Source organism: Phoenix dactylifera, chromosome 11 (assembly GCF_009389715.1).
Source record: "Phoenix dactylifera cultivar Barhee BC4 chromosome 11, palm_55x_up_171113_PBpolish2nd_filt_p, whole genome shotgun sequence".
Lineage (NCBI taxonomy): Eukaryota > Viridiplantae > Streptophyta > Magnoliopsida > Arecales > Arecaceae > Phoenix > Phoenix dactylifera.
The window spans coordinates 27,709,794-27,726,753 of NC_052402.1; the positions used below are offsets into that span (position 1 = coordinate 27,709,794).

Consider the following 16,960-nt stretch of genomic DNA (forward strand, 5'->3'; position numbering starts at 1 on the left):
ATTCCAACCAAGTCTGGACCTTAGTAGATCCACCAGAAGGTATTGTACCTATTGGATGCAAATGGATCTACAAAAGGAAGATAGGTTCGGATGGAGAGGTAGAGACCTATAAGGCAAGGCTTGTGGCGAAAGGGTATAGTCAGCGCGAAGGCATTGACTATCAGGAGACCTTTTCACCTGTAGCCATGCTAAATCCATCCGAACATTGCTTGCCATTGCAGCATTTCATGATTATGAAATCTGGCAGATGGATGTGAAAACTGCTTTCCTGAATGGATATCTTGATGAAGATATCTATATGGAACAGCCTTTGGGTTTCACTTCCAGTGATGGAGATCACAAGGTCTGCAAGCTGCAAAGGTCCATCTATGGACTAAAGCAAGCATCTCGGAGTTGGAACACTCGTTTCGATGACGCAATCAAAACGTTTGATTTCATCAAAAACGAAGAGGAACCGTGTGTTTACAAAAGGGTTAGTGGGAGTGCTGTCGTATTTCTCGTACTGTACGTGGACGACATCCTCCTGATAGGGAATGATATTCCCATGCTAACCTCGGTCAAGGTCTGGTTGTCAAAAGGTTCTCCATGAAAGACCTTGGGGAAGCATCCTATATTTTGGGAATAAAGGTCTATAGAGATAGATCTAAAAGGATGCTTGGCCTATCACAGAAGATGTACATAGAGGAAGTGCTGAAAAGGTTCAGCATGGAAAACTCTAAAAGGGGTCTCTTACCCCTAAGGCATGGAATTAATCTCTCCAAGAAGATGTGCCCCAACACATCTGAAGAGATTCAACGCATGAGCAAGATCCCCTATGCATCAGCAATAGGGAGCCTCATGTATGCCATGCTATGTACATGACTTGATATAGTACATGCTGTGAATGTCACGAGCATATGTCAATCAGATCCAGGCAAAAAGCACTGGATAGCTGTGAAGAACAGTCTTAAGTACTTGAGAAGAACTAAGGACATGTTCTTGGTCTTTGGGAGAAGATCAGAGTTGAAGGTAGAAGGATGCACACATATTGATGATAGAAAGTCTACATCAGAATATGTGCAATGGTGGTTCAGTAAATTGGAAGAGTTCCAAACAACCGATCATTATAGATTCTACCTTAGAAGCTGAATGTTAAGCCGTCTCTAAGGGTGCAGTGGAAATCTTTTGGTTTAAAAGTTCATTGCAGAGTTAGGTGTAATGTCATCAGATGTCATAACACTCTACTGCGATAACAGGCACCATAGCACTAGCTAAGGAGCCAAAGGTCTCACAGAAATCGAAGCACATAGAGCGGCAGTTTAACCTAATACGACTACCTCGAAAGAAAATAAGTAGAGGATCAGAGAGTAGACTCCACAGAAAATGTGGCGGACCCATTCACTAAGCAGCTAAGTCAGCAGAAAACTAAGCGCATCTTGAGAAGATGGGGCTTAGGTTTATGGCTGATTGGCTTTAGTGCAAGTGGGAGATTGTTAGATGTATGCCCTAGAAGCCAATCTGGCTGACACATTGTTAATTCTAGGGACATAATTTTGTACTTGACTATTTATTATTGAATAAATAAAAGGCATCTTTTCATTCATATTATTTATGTGTCTATGAATCGTCCAAGAAATTAATAAGATGATGATGCATATTCTCAAGAGTTGAGAATTTGAGCCATGTATCATTGGTGATTAATTTCTAAATGCTCCTGATCAATGGATCATCACGAGGACGGTGATCGATCCGATCAGTGCACAGATCACTTTTCTTCTGGATGGACGAGACTTGAGTCCACAGTGTAGGGACACTGAAGTGATAGTGCAGGTGCTTGTTAGAGAACAAGGGTACTGAGCGTGACCAAGACAAGAAGTCACTTGGATGTCTATCCACTCGTCAGTGACTTGCTTGATGTTGCAGTAGTATGACTGGTCCTTTGACCTGCGGTGCTTCGCTACTCACAGTGAGGTTATTGTAGTTTGACTGCACATACATGGTCTCTAGCATATGGGTCCTTGTAGTGGCTGCAGTAAGTTCACTGTAGGAGTAGGGTATGCACTTACAAATCTATCGACCTTGATAGAAGAGGAGTGATCCTATGTGATTTGTTAGACTGAGTTCTAAGACCTTGGCCAGGGCAGTAATATAAAGTGGAGAAAGAGTTTTCCACTATCGAACTCGAGTCGAATAAATTTTGACATATGACAGACGAAGGGGTTTGACGAGTTATCCATGACCTCCGTCCTGTAGGGATCCACGATAGTAGGACTGTATCACATTAACTGCACCTAGAGGTTCATCATTCTATTCTACTGGGTAGCCACTACATGCTGCTAGGTGTCACTGGTGGATGGTGGGACTCACAGGGATTATCTCGATGATCGATAAACCCTAATGAGTTGAGTTGGAATCGTTCCAACCCATTGAAAGGAGTTTTCAATGATATAGTGATAGAGATCACAATATATCTCACTACCAGTCAGAGTAGAACCTATGGGGTCACACACACTAGAAGTATTGACCGATCCGATGGTTGAAAAGTGATTATGAATCACAAGTAATCAATTCGATTGATATTCAGTTGAAGAAGGAACAAAGGGAATTAATTAATTGGACTTGAAACAAGAGTCCTACTTCGAGTAGGATTCCTAGAGTCCTAATTGGATTAGGACTGGGAATCCTAGTTGGAGTAGGACTGGGATTCCTACTTGGAATAGGATTCCTGCAATCCTAATGAGATTAGGAGTTTTGAATCAAAATTGGATTCCTACTTGGAGTAGGATTCCTAGAGTCCTAATCGGATTAGGACTTCGGATTCAAATAGAGTCCTAATTGGATTAGGACTAAAATTAAATATGTCCTAATTTGGATTAGGGTTTCTTAAGTCACAATTAATTATTAATCTAATGAATCAATAAGACTCCTAATTGGATTAGGATTGAAGAGTTCAATTGAGTCAAAATTGATTTAAGTTCTAATTGGATTAGGACTTACCTAGATTGGATCCAAATTGGTTCACCCTTGGGCTAAGCCTAATTGGATTAGGGCTTGACCACATTAGGGCATTCCAATCCTACCTAATATGGATTAGGGTTTACCATGAGGAAGGGGATAAGCCCCTCCCCTTTCCACGTGGAGAAGGGAGAAGAGACGGCGCCCCCTCTTAGGAAGACATCAAGAACTCCTAAATGTTAGGAGCTCCACATGTCTATAAAAAGGGACTTGTGGGGGCACCTAGGGCATAGAAGAAGTCCTCTTCCTCCTTGCCGTACGCCTCCCTCTCCTCTCCTCTTGGTTCAGCCGCAAGCAAGGAAGAAAAAAGGTGTTGGCGGCATCCTCTTCCTCCTCTTCCTTCCAACGCAGGGAAAAGAAAGAAGGCTGCGGGGGTTTCTTCTTCCTTTTCTTCTTCTTCTTCCTCCTCTCAAGCACAATCAAGGGTTGATTGAAAGAGAGGAATCAGCCATCAAAAGAAGTCTTTGCAAGGGAGCTAGCACCCCGGGAAGACAGAGAGCTTTGATCGGATCTGCTTCGTGTGGATACCCGTAGAGGCCGGACACTTGAACGGCTTCAAGCGAACCTTCATCCTAAAACCACGAACTCAGTTTGCGGTGATCATCTACCCGCACAAGGTGAAGATCTGATCTTCTAATATTTTTAAAAGTTTTTAATCATTGCCTAACTACGAACGGTTCATGAAACAACGTTCATGCGATGAACGTCGATCCCGCACATGCCTCTTCCGCTGCCATCTGATTTTTTTTGAAATATCAGCGGCATGGGCGGGTTCCCAACAGATACTAGGTCTGTATCCGCTATGGGTCGAGTAAAACTCGCTCTATTAGGATCAGGTCGGATTAGGTATACAATAAGGTAGACTAAATTTTCACGTCTATATGCCAATCACATAGAGTAACATTTGCAATACTTGAATGTTGTGTAGGTTTTGGAGCTGTCTTGCATATGTTAAAATTTAGATATTATGAGAAAGGTAGGAAGAATATAGAGAGGAATAAAAACCAAGGACTTCTCTTTAGTTCTCTTTCATCACCCCTTCGGTGCAAGTTTGGGGGAGATAAGAGGCAAAGCAATGCTTTGAGGATAGGAGGAAAGCAAGCACATAGCTAGTAATTCATAAAGGTCCTATAATTTGGGGCTCAACAATTTTCCAAACTTTTGAGTCGCAGCTCTAGATTCGGATGGCTTCATAAATTTTTAAATCTTTTTTCTTTTAATACCTTCAATGTTATGATATATTAAGAACCTTTTCTACTGCATTCCACAAAAAAAAAGAATATTTTGATTGCTACATTATTGTGTTGTAGATCTTTTTTTCTTTGCAAAGCCCCAAAATAGCTATTGTCTTTTATTGCAAATCCTCAGAGTGATGTCTCAAAGTAAATACAAATAGATAGTGATATAAAATGCAAAGTATAAAATAGTAAGAGGTATTAAAAGCTTAATATTAGGCAGCTAGAAAATTGATGCTCATAAGTATTTGCAATTTCTTTTTATGATCAATCTTTCTTTTCTCTCTCTCTCTCACCCTCCTAGTTGAAGGCTTTGATTGAAAGAACAAGGCCCCCACCAACTCCTTCAATAAAGTTGATAACTAACTTTCTTAATGTTTTGGCATATAAGAGGAGACTATATTTTCTTATATGAATGCCAATAATCATGCTTTAAAAGATTACAAGTGGTATTTAGTTATTTAAGGGCCTTTCACATTGGAGATTCCCTTTTTTAAATAATAGGATAGGAGAAATCTTGGCCAAAATCTGGATTAGAATTGGACTGAACCCCTTCCCTAAGTTGATTTTATTAAGTAGACTTATTATGGTTGTATGTTCAATCTGCCAAATATTATCTAACATGACAAAATTCTTATGGCCAAATTGGATTCTCTCTTGATATGTTCCTCAAAAAATCTGATTCAAGTTGATTTCCCCCAATTGACGAAGAGATCTTCATAGACTTGAGCACAATTTTGCAAAAAAAAATCCATTTGTTTCTCGAGAAGACAAGGCAAACATGCTCAATATCATTTGCTTCAAAAGTTGCTTGAACTTCTTATTGCATGAAGAAAACCTTCCCTTTGATTGGTCTTTATCATGACTCCTAAATTGTCTTAAAATTACCAATAATAAGATAAATGCATTTTGACTCTATTTTTTAGCATTAGCTTTGACCAATTATCATCATTTCATCCAAATATTCTTGATCTAGACTTCAATTGTCATGACTCGGATTGCTTGAAAAAGATCTTTTAAAATTGGATCAAATTGAAGTGATTTGATTTCCTACTATGGATCATTTAAAGAAATAGCTTAGCAAAGCTTTCTTTTTGTTGTTTCTCTTAGTGGTTGAGCTATAGATGTGGAGTGAGTACTATTGGTTATCCTTCCACTTCACCAATATTGAATCCTATTTACTTAGTCATAGTAGAAGTCTTTTGGTTAGATAGTAATATTCATCTAATATGAGATAAAAATGAATATAATAAAATCAAGAGAAAAGTTTGGAACCAATGTTGAAAAATCTAATCTTAACATTTTTCATGAAATAACATGAAAAATCTATTTCTATGAAGATCAAATTTAATCAATGAAAATAAATAAACAAAATTAGAGAACGAAAGAAGGATGGTTTTTGGTCAAGATGTGATTAGATGATGCCTACATCTTGGTTATATCACTTATGTGAGTATAGTAGTGAAGTCTTTTCCTAGATATAATAACTTTAATAGCTAAAATCCTTCCATTACATGATTGATAATGCACACAAACTTGTCGATCTTAATCATTCAATTTGTTAAGAATGACAAAAATGATACAAGAGTATCATTCGCAAGTTGGGGTTTCTTACTCAAAGCATAAAAAAATAATATGTTTTCATGGGATAATCAAATCTCTCCAATATGGATTTTCAAAATAAGCATCCAATTATTTGTTATCAAAGAGAGTAACTCCTTGATAAGAAAAAAAAGGGCTGCAACTCTTTCCATTAGATAACCAACATCTAGAAATAAATAAAAATATTAAAAAAATAAAAATAGAAAGGTACTACAAATTGAAGTGCAAAAAAACATTAAAACAGAAATGAGATAAAGGATAAATAAAATATCTATCAAATTCAAAATACATGCATGTGTAGGGTTGGATCAAATTTGGGGTAGGCTAAAAATCCTAAACTCATATTTGACCCATTTCGAATCAGACTTAGGAAAGTAAATCCATAGGGACTTATATCCAACATGCAAACTCATTCATATGATTTCACCTATTCAATTATATATTTCTAAAAGTAAAAACAACCAAGGATTGGAATAGGGGATTGAGCATCCAAATAATACACGTGCGTGTATAAAGAGATATACGTAAACTTGAAGTAAAAAATCCTAAATCATATTTGATCCGTTTAGAATCATACTTAGGAAAGTAAATTCATATAGACTTATATCCAATATGCAAACTCATTTATATGATTTCACCTATTCAATAGACAAGGATCAGGAATAGAGGATCATAGATTGAGCATCCAAATAATACACGTGTGTATGATATATATATATATATATATATATATATATATATATATATATATATATATATATATATATATATATATATATATATATATATATATATATATATATATATATATGAAATTCAAGTAAAAAAATCATGATAAATCCTTAAACACTCTTGCACCCAACTTTTTTTATTATTCTTTATTTTTTACCAATCATTAATTGTATGACTTCTCTATCATTTTGAATTTATGTTATCACTAATCTAGAAGTTTTAGAATTTTATGCACTATCTGTGATCCATAGCATTCAATAGGCTAAACCCAAAACTAACATATTATAATTGAGTTTGTGTCAACCAACCTAAGTCCAATTCAGTTTTCAAAAACTTGCATCTAAGCATGTTTATTTTGGATAGGTTAGAAAATGATCAACGAGCGTGCATTAAAAATAACCATTTTGAGTAGATAGTATGGTATAGCGTGACCCGTTTAATTGATAAAGTTATTGAAAGTTGATAGCAAGAACCCGGTCTCTGCCCTGCTTCCATCATTATAAAGTTTATTGTCTTAATAAATTAGGTGTGATCTGAAAAATCCTCTCTTACTCTTTAAACAAGAAAGTTTAGATGGTTTTATTAGTAAACTTAAAAAATTAGGAGGAGCTGGATATTTAGCATCGATTTTGGTTGTTGCCAGGTGGCTAGATATATTTTACAAAATTATTCACCCTCCGTTGCCCCGGTGTGGCCCTCAAAATCTTAGGAAGCTACAAATATGCATGTTCCCTCAAACGACAGGATCTTATCTCTAGATACTCCGTGGAAAACAAAAAATGGAAGCGAGCTCCGCCGTTTCTTCTTCTCCGTAAAAACCCCCCTTCTCCCTTTCAACCTCTGCAGCTCTTCTTCCTCCTCCTCCTCTTCTTCTTCTTCTCCGAGACATCTCCTCGTCGTAAACTTCAAGCCAAGAACTATAAATCCCTGATGTTTCCTCCGTCTTCTCGAGGTTCTCTTTCCCTTTCGCCACCCTTCGCCGTTGCTGAAGCCTTAGAGCAAGTAGCAGACACTTCGGATTCTCCGAGAGGGGCGTCGCACAAAATCGACAAGAAACGGGAGATTTTGCAGCCCGAGAGCTGCACGAGAGCTTGCTCTGTGAGTTTGTGCACTTGTTTTGGCTCAAAGTTAGAGTCTTTGGGAGTTTGGTTTGCTTGTTAGTTTCTAATTGGAAGAATTTTATTATTATTATTTTTTTTGGACTGAGTTAGGTCAAAAAATATTTTTGAACACGAACCATGAGGGATGTTAGTTTTCCATAATTAAACTCATGAAAAGAGTCATATTTTAGAGATGAAGAGAATACCGACCCGAGTAACATGGAATGCATTATGAAACCCAATTTCATACTTGGTGATGCTTGGTATACTTAAAAGCCCACAGCGGGACACCAGAAACAGGCCCCACTGCCTATAAATGGATCAAGAGCCCTCCGACAAACCGAGTCCCAGCGCCAACGCTTGTTAGGGTTTTCTCGGTCTCCGCGGCTCCTCGCCCTTCAGCTTCTTTGGGCGAGAAGCCCTTTTTACAATTCTTCCCATGTTCCCTGATTTTTTTGATTTGATCTCTATTCTCTCCTTTCCTCCTGTTGGAAGATCTTATGCTAATTTCTTAGATTACAGGGTCATACATCGCTTCTCTGATATTTGCTAAGCTTTTCTATGGTTTCTGTTAGTGAATGATGTTGTTTTCATCCATTGTTTATTTTAGCTGTGTTTAAGGATGGCCTAATATTGCAATTGTTTGCTGTTGGGTTTTGGGTGCAGCAAGGAATCTATCGTTAGGCCAAATGTTTTCTCCTTCCTTTAGCTCCGAATCATCCTTTCTAGGGTTTTTCGGTGACAAGGTAGGTAAATTGCTTCAATTTTTTTTTCCAGTTTTATCGATATATTTCAACAATTTCTTCGATTACTTTTTGCGTTCTTTTTTTCTTTTCCTTTCTGTTTGTTGTGATTTGGTTTATGTATTCTATAGGCGTGATGTTGGATGATGAAGAAAATCATTCGGATTCCCATTGATTTCCGTAAGATGATATTATTAACCAGCTACTTCTGAAACATTATGCCAACTCACTTCCATTACGAAGATAACGCTTCGTCCAAAGTAAAGTTTGGGTTTTGATTTTTTTGGTTATTCCTCTGACTTCGTTTTAAATTTCTACATGCTTGTCTTTCTTTTCTATTTTGGTTGCATATGGTTCGAATTCCACTCTATTGGAAAATTTTAATGAGCCTGTGATGTGAGAAAAATATATTTGCTACTCTTGATGGGGAAACCCATCTGATGACAATCTACCACCAAGATCTCTGAGGCTCTGGTTTCCACTACCCTATTCAAGTCTTCTTTTTTTCTGTTAAAAATCTCCTTTTTTTATTTAATTTCTGTATGTTTAAGATTTAAACTATGGTCGCATAGTATAAATGTCATCAGGTCTCAAAAAACACTTGCATAGTTTAGATACTTTCATGAGCCTGTGATGATAGAAAAATATTTGTTTCTCTTGATGGGTGACCCATCTGATGATCATCAACTACCAAGATCTCTGAGGTTCTGTTTTCTTCTTTTTCTGTTTAAAATCTCATTTTCTATTTAAATCTTGTTTGTGTAAAAATTTAAATTTTGTGACCATTTCATTCTAGGATTTTAGAATACATGCTTGTTGGATTTAAATAGTTAGCTATCATTTTACATCTGGATCTGTATAACATATTTTTAGACCATGTCTTTTAAAAATTTAATTTTATATTTATAATTCACAACCATAAGTTGATCAAGGTTTGAAAGATGAAAATTGATTAGGTTCGAATTTGAATTGATTTTACTTATTAGGCTGATAATTTTTAAATTTTTCAACAGGTTGATGGTGCTAGTTAAGAATGTGGCACTTGCGGTGGATATATTCTTTATTTTCTTAATAAAAATAAAAAATTTGGGGAAAGCCGGTTGATTCTTTGAATTTGTTGTTACAACGCACTCTGTCATCTTATCTACACTCAACTTATAATGTTTGGAGAAATTTAAATTGATTGAGGAATGAGACTGAAACTTACTTCAGCATGGCCATGCGTTAGATATTGGATTATATGTTGAATTGCTGCGGAATCTAACATTGTCCTTCTATATATCTCTTCTAGTCAAAATGGGTCATAACTCATTTGAGTTTTTGTTCAAGTCATTTTTTAAATTTAGTTCAATCTTAACATAGTCATATTTTAAGATGCAGAGCATAAAATGTTGACATTTGTATGGATTAAACCTTCTGTTTTTGGTAACTCTTTTCCAAAATGTGCAAATCCTACAATTGTTGAAATATGATCAAACTCTTTCGACCCATCTCCCATCCCATCTTATCTTGTCAGATTGGAGTAACCCACTAGTTTTTGGCTTGTGATGACCATCTAAATGGTAAAATAATCTTTAATATGAATGGTTTGAAGTTTAGCACCATGTCGTGAAACATAATCTAGAGTTTGTAACATGAGAAATTGTTAATGATTTAAATTGGCAATGACAGGTCCTTTATCCAATTTATACCTATGATGCCTGTTTAACTTGATGATCCCGATGGCTGATTTGAACTTTTCTTTTTGCTAACCTTTATTTGGATGCAGCAATATAAATCCATTGGAATCTATCCCATTTGTCTTGTCATCCACAGGTAGTCAGTTTTGATTTAAACTCAAAATGTTGCAAATCTATTCAACCAACCAACCCAGATGGTACAACCATCTTGTTATTTTAAAAAAAATTGTGGGCAAATTTTTGTTATTTGTTAGCTGTTTGCTGATATTAAACTTTTGGAAGGTAAAAATTAGAGTCTTTATTGCATGCGCTAGAACGGTTGTTGATGCTGCCAATCTTTGAGGCACATTCCTATGGGCTTAATTTTCGAGATCAGCACACAATGAATGTAACCAATGTAATGCACCTGGGTGAGTGGTGGCATGTAATGAATGTTACGGTTTCATAGTCTAGCTTGGACTATAGACAATTTGGCTCAAGCCAATAAACTATTAATGTTAGTTTTTTGTAGAAGAAAATTTTAGAGACATTCACTTTTTTAGAGAGTTGTATATTGATTTTTTCTTTTTGATACATTGTTGTTTTTGATAATTTATTAAGATGAAGCTCAGTCCCATGGCATCTCATGGCTATTCTCCTTCTTGGATAAACGTTATATCAGTTAAGCCTAGTTTAGTCCAATAAACTTGTCCCCTTATCATGAAGCTTAGACTAATTGAGAGCCCATTTGATATTGTTTTCATTTTTTATTTCTATTTTCAAAATCCCAAGAAGAAAGCATAATAGACAAACAACCTGCATGATAGAAACCATTTTGCATTTTCAAATTTGTTTGATAAAAACTTTCTCAGACTTTGGAAACATAAACTTATTGCTTTCAAAAATAAATGAAAACATAATGAACGTATAGTTTGAGTCTCATGGGAATGCTGTCAGCCACATCAAGCTCCATGCTACTTTTTGCTAATTTGTGGATAAAGAAAGTCACAAAAATGATAATAGTATCAAACAGATCCATAGTGTTTAAGCTAGTATAGCATTTAGGTTTGGTAACCGTGACTTGCTTTCGTTGATAATTGCTATGCGTACTCTAGAGTTGTATTCTAGAGTTTTTATGTTATTGGCTGATGAATTGTCTTGCTTTTCAAGGCTTAGTTACCAACCTTCCATTCAATAGTTGATCATAAAATCTAGCTTGCAGCTTTTCAATAGACTTGCAAGGGCCCTCTGGTGGAGAACCTCCGGAGGAGGAGGAGGTGGAGAACCTTCGGAGGCACTTCGCGATGGTCCTCAAGTTGTCGGAGGACTAATCAAAGCCGGTAGGCAGCCTTGGGAGAAAGTTGCAGTCGTTATTTGGAGCCTTGGTCGATGGGTTCTGTTGAAGTGGGTGCCTTGTGAGGTGGCGGCGCATGGAAAGCTTTAGTATAAGGTGGAGGTGTCTCCCCTTGCCGACGACCATTTGGTGGTTAGGTTCAAATTGGAGGAGGAACGGGACACACTCTATTCGGTGGCCCTTAGGTGGTGGCGGGTGAGCTGTTGGCGGTGGAGCCATAGGCTCCTGACTTCATCCCTAGCCTGGACGTTGTCAAATCGGCGGAGGTGTGGCTGTGGATGTTGAAGCTCTTGGTGGAGTACTGAGACAAGGATATAATCTTGCAGATCACCTCAGCTGTAGTTCAATCGTTAGTCATGGATGGCTTTACCGACTAGTTGAAGAAGTTGGAGCTAGGGTTAAGTTGGCCATTGATGCCAATGAGCTATTGATGCCGGAGATTCAAGTTAAGAGGAGGAATAAGGTTTTGGGGTGGCCTTTCATGTACGAGAATGTTCTGGATTTCTGCTACCATTGTGCGTGAATAGGGCATGCAGATGAAGAGTGAAATTTTCAGTGCCGGAGCTAGCGGTGGAGTTGTAAGATTTGCAGGAGCGTTCAAGGTCCATGGCTCCAATGGTGGTGGAGGTAGGCGGAGGCTAGGGGATTGGTGGCGAACTTGATACCAGCTTGGACGAGCAAGGTTTGAGGCCTATTTTTGGCCCTTGGCTGACAATTGCGAGGATCCGGCCGTAAATGGCTATGAAGGGACTGCCGAGGTGGCGAACCTGATACCAGCTTGGACGAGCAAGGTTTGAGGCCTATTTTTGGCCCTTGGCTGACGATTGCGAGGATTCGGCCGTAAATGGGACTGCCGAGGATGAGGAAGATGACTGAGTAACGTTGGAGTTGTCAAGGCTGGGTTCCTCTTCCTCACGGGTGAGCTTCCCCTCCAATCGTCCTAGTTTTCTTAGTTCGTCGTCGAACTCGAATGGGTGGCAGAAGCCGACGAAGGTAGTGCATCAGCGATCGCCCTCGAAGGACTAGGTGATCGTTGATGGCGATGACTCGGGTGCTGTGGATGAGCAAGGTTGGAGGCCTATTTTTGGCCCTTGCCTGATGATTGCGAAGATCCGACTATCATAGCTTTGAAGGGGTTGTTGAGGATGAGGAAGATGACCGTGTAACCTCGAAGTTGTCAGGGTCGAGTTCCTCGTCCTCACGACCGAGCTTCCCCTCCAACTGTCCTAGTTTTCTTAGCTCGTCACCGGACTCGAATGGGTGGTAGAAGCCGACGAAGGTAGTGCATCGACGATCGTTCTCGAAGGACCGGGTGTTAGTTGATAGTGATGACTCAGGTGCTATGGCAACTTAGGTGGGGATCCGAATCGGGTCAGGGTTCGACCTGTTGAGAGACTCGACTGACTCGATTGAGGAGACTGGCGGGGCCGGGCCAGGGACGAGCTATCTGGTGCATGGAACTATAGGAGGGCAGGCAAGCCCCCCTTTATTTCCTCATTTAGGAGACTGATTCGGATGTATGGCCCGGTCATTTGTTTTTTGTGTGAAATTCAGCTTTCTAGAGACAGCCTCCTTCAAACACGGTGTCGGTTTCTAGCGACCTGGGATTCTTATGTCATTGAATCACTAGGTTTATTGGGGGGTATCATTGTTTTGTGGAAGCGGGATGTAGCCACTGTGGATTTTTTCTATAACTGCCCCCAATAAGTTGTAATAGTAATTTTGGAACATAATGAACCTCCTTTGATTTTGTCGAATGTGTGTTCTGGTACCGACTTCAGAGTGAGGAGGGCCCTATGGGGCGAGGTGACTAATCTTGTTGCACAAGGTATTCTGACCTTGATTGCTGGTGATTTTAACTACATTTAGGGGCCCATGGACGATAGAGGAGGCAATGCCTATAGTGACAAAGTCGAAAGAAGGGAGTTTCATGACTTCACGGGGGCTAATGGGTTGGTGGATCTTGGCTTCTTTGGATCGAGGTTTACTTGGTACAACCATTTTGGTCATGCCAGAGTATGGCAGAGGATTGATAGGGTTATAGCCTCGACGAGTTGGATTCAACACTTTTCTATCTATTAGGTTTATCACCTTTTTCAGATCGCTTCATATCATCGTCCGCTCTTGATTAGCATTGTTTCTAGCACTTGTCACCACAACCCATTTCGCTTTGAGAAGATATAGTTGTCGAATCCAAAGTCTTGGGACATCGTCCGTGGGGTGTGGGGGATTTGGTGCGGGAGATGCTATGCGGAGGGTCACCTACAAATTGGAGCTCACTAAGTGGAGGTTGCGAAGATAGAACTGGAAGGTAGCGGGTGATATCTTTAGAAGTTTCAATGAGGTGATGCATTTGTTGCTGACCTTTAGGGAATAGAGGATAATAGTGGTGTCTTGTTAGAGGAGGAGCTAGCTGATTTTCGACGAAAATTGGCTACACATCATTTTTTTTTGCGGCATGAGGAGGTATTATGGCGGCAGAAGTCAAGAGTTCCGTGGATTAGAGAAGGGGACATGAACATTAGGTTCGTCCTCTGATCTACCATCATCAAGAGATAGAGAAACTTGGTCCGATTGTTGAGAGATGAGTCTGGCAAAGTGTGGAGGAGGCGAGCGGGGTTAGATAGGTGATGTTCGATTTTTTCAGATCCAGGTGGATGGAGGGCTGCGATCGAGAGGTGGCCAACTATTTTTTGCCCCTAGATGTTGGGGTTGGGAAGCAGAGAATGCTAGACTCGTCGAGTCGGTCTTGGAGATCGAGGTGGTGGGGAGGGGCATTTTGGGCCTTGGTGGAGGATAAGCCCACCGCGGTACACCACTCAATCTCCTCCGATTACAACAAAAGTGTACAAACATGAAGATCCTCAAAAACCAAGAGAGACATTTTGATGCTCCTATCTACTGAGTAATACCCACTGAGTAATATGGATGCATTATGAAACCCAATTTCATACTTGGTGATGCTTAGTATACTTGAAAGCCCACCGCGGGACACCAGAAACATGCCCCACTGCCTATAAATTGGATCAAGAGCCCTCTGACAAACCTAGTTGTGATTCCATAGGCTATTCAAATTTTCTTCTTTTTAGGAACTAAACAATCTTATATCGCTGCAGTGAACCTAATGTATACCTTGGTAACTCTCAGCTTAATGTACTCTACTTATGCCTTGTTTTACTTCCAGCTTATGGATCATGCCTATGTTTTCTGTGGTATAGTTTCTCCTCTGCATATATATGCACACCCATTTAATTCTCCAGAAATTGGATGGAGATAAACTTTTAACTGTTTCATTATGGAAGCAGAAGCCTACGTCCCATAACATTCCTAATGCAGGATCAGCCTGCAGCAAGAATTTTGGAGCTCTGCATTCTTCACCTTGCAATGGCAGAAGTAACAGTGCTAGGAACAAGGCACCAGATTGTCATAAATGAGGTCAGTTATCCTCCCCCTTCAGCCTACCTAGTGGGTTTTACCTTATCATCTTACTCATTATTTGAGTGTCTTTCGCGAAGGCGGTTGATCTTGCAAAACGATTCTATGATGGCTGTGCTCCTAGGATTATCAATGGATGCCTCTGGACTTTTGTCAAAGATTTCAGTGCAATGGATGCTGTTCAGTCTTTGGATCATCAAAAGCTTGAAATTTAAGGACATCTTTATAGCAGATCGGAGTGGAAGCAGCGGCAAAAGTTAAAGAAATCCTCATTCTATTTGTCAAAGGCTAACGGTCATGTAAAGTGGGAGTAGGGAAAACTGCAGGTTAATTGTGGTGATCAAAAGGACTTGATAAATTTCCATTGGTTACTGGGAGAACCAAGGGTGAGGAGAAAACGAAATGTACTTGGCCTTAGAAATGAATCACGAGATCCATATTTTTAACGCATGATTAGAACCTTTAGTTTTATTTTGATGAATATTGTGCCCACATCTGTATTACAAAATAATTCAGACGAATGCATTGTAGATTCTGAGTTTTTGTATTACTGATACCATATTCACATATTTGCATTTTGTTGTACAAGTTATATTGTAAGATGTGGTGAGCTCGAAGAACTTCCCAACTAAATAACTCATGTAGTTATTTTATAAGAGAGATGTGTTTTTTTTTTATTTTTATTTTCATTATGGAAGAGTCGTAGGTTTTGAGTATTCTTGGTTTTTGTTCTTCTCTCTTGCCAAATATTAAGAATTTCAATAACCATCTGAAAGAAAGATATGGCTTTGTGATTCTGAGGGCATAACATATATCCATGTCAATATACAAAATGAGCGAGTCAAGACGAAGATCCATACGCTTCATTATATTGAACATATAAATGGAACCAAAATTTGTGATTCATATACATTCTAGCTTTGTCTTGGGAAAAAATAAACCCATTCTATTGTTTGAGGAGCCCTTCATTTCGTGATTTTTTGGTTGGTTAAGAAGTCTCTAAATCATTTGAAGGTGTCGCTTTTAAGTACTTTGGATGATAGATATCCAAACTTTACAAAGCTCAAATGCTGTGGTCGCCTCATCTCCCTAAAATCCGATTTGTGTCCAAGAATCTCATTAACAACTAAAATTTTTTGTGGTGCCATCTGTACACCGTAAAGTGCAATGCATCCCTGAATAGCTGCCATCAGAAGATGGATGACTATCAAACAATGTACGTGACTATCAAACAATGCACGCCATATATGACATGATGTGCACTTTTGGATTATTTTGTTTGATGGCTATTTATTTCTTGATGGCAGTGATCCAAAACTGCACAGTATTTTATGGTGTTGTGCGCGCCCTGCAGAGGATCCGTGCTCTTTTATTATTTTTTTTTTTGGACTGAGGTAGGTCAAAAAATATTTTGAACACGAACCATGAGGGATGTTAGTTTTTTCCATAAACTCATGAAATAGTCATATTTAGAGATGAAGAGAATACCGACCGAGTAACATGGAATGCATTATGAAACCCAATTTCATACTTGGTGATGCTTGGTATACTTAAAAGCCCACCGCGGGACACCAGAAACAGGCCCCACTGCCTATAATTGGATCAAGAGCCCTCTAACAAACCGAGTCCCAGCGCCAACGCTTGTTAGGGTTTTCTCAGTCTCCGCGGCTCCTCGCCCTTCAGCTTCTTTGGGCGAGAAGCCCTTTTTACAATTCTTCTATGTTCCCTGATTTTTTGATTTGATCTCTATCTCTCCTTTCCTCCTGTTGGAAGATCTTATGCTAATTTCTTAGATTACAGGGTCATACATCGCTTCTCTGATATTTGCTAAGCTTTTCTATGGTTTCTGTTAGTGAATGATGTTGTTTTCATCCATTGTTTATTTTAGCTGTGTTTAAGGATGGCCTAATATTGCAATTGTTTGCTGCTGGATTTGGGTGCAGCAAGGAATCTATCGTTAGGCCAAATGTTTCTCCTTCCTTTAGCTCCGAACCATCCTTTCTAGGGTTTTCGGTGACAAGGTAGGTAAATTGCTTCAATTTTTTTTTCCAGTTTTATCGATATATTTCAACAATTTCTTCGATTACTTTTGCGTTCTTTTTTTCTT

The 16,960-nt window shown here is 38.9% G+C and overlaps 1 protein-coding gene and 3 non-coding genes across 13 annotated transcripts; all 4 read left to right on the forward strand.

Annotated features, from left to right (window-relative positions):
- The first annotated feature begins 7,323 nt into the window (after positions 1 to 7,323).
- Positions 7,324 to 15,441, forward strand: LOC120112489 (transcription antitermination protein NusB-like). Of its 10 annotated transcripts, none has more exons than XR_005514149.1 (4): positions 7,618 to 7,661; positions 10,175 to 10,221; positions 14,755 to 14,853; positions 14,934 to 15,441. XR_005514149.1 is itself a non-coding variant. In XM_039132015.1 (3 exons), exons 1-3 carry the CDS (start codon positions 8,353 to 8,355, stop codon positions 15,066 to 15,068), a joined length of 291 nt encoding a protein of 96 aa, XP_038987943.1. In that variant the 5' UTR covers positions 8,009 to 8,352; the 3' UTR covers positions 15,069 to 15,441. The 10 variants fall into 10 exon arrangements, 2 of the variants coding, with proteins under 2 accessions (XP_038987943.1, XP_038987942.1); XR_005514145.1 differs by lacking the exons at positions 7,618 to 7,661; positions 10,175 to 10,221 and adding exons at positions 8,382 to 8,409; positions 8,538 to 8,586; XR_005514146.1 differs by lacking the exon at positions 10,175 to 10,221 and having other exon boundaries at positions 7,324 to 7,661; positions 14,724 to 14,853.
- LOC120112690 lies at positions 8,543 to 8,623 on the forward strand. The gene has a single exon (XR_005514261.1). It is a non-coding gene; the product is annotated as a small nucleolar RNA R12 (small nucleolar RNA).
- On the forward strand, positions 8,793 to 8,877 carry LOC120112626. The gene has a single exon (XR_005514199.1). It is a non-coding gene; the product is annotated as a small nucleolar RNA SNORD24 (small nucleolar RNA).
- On the forward strand, positions 9,032 to 9,113 carry LOC120112659. Its single transcript, XR_005514234.1, has one exon. It is a non-coding gene; the product is annotated as a small nucleolar RNA SNORD24 (small nucleolar RNA).
- Positions 15,442 to 16,960: the final 1,519 nt, after the last annotated feature.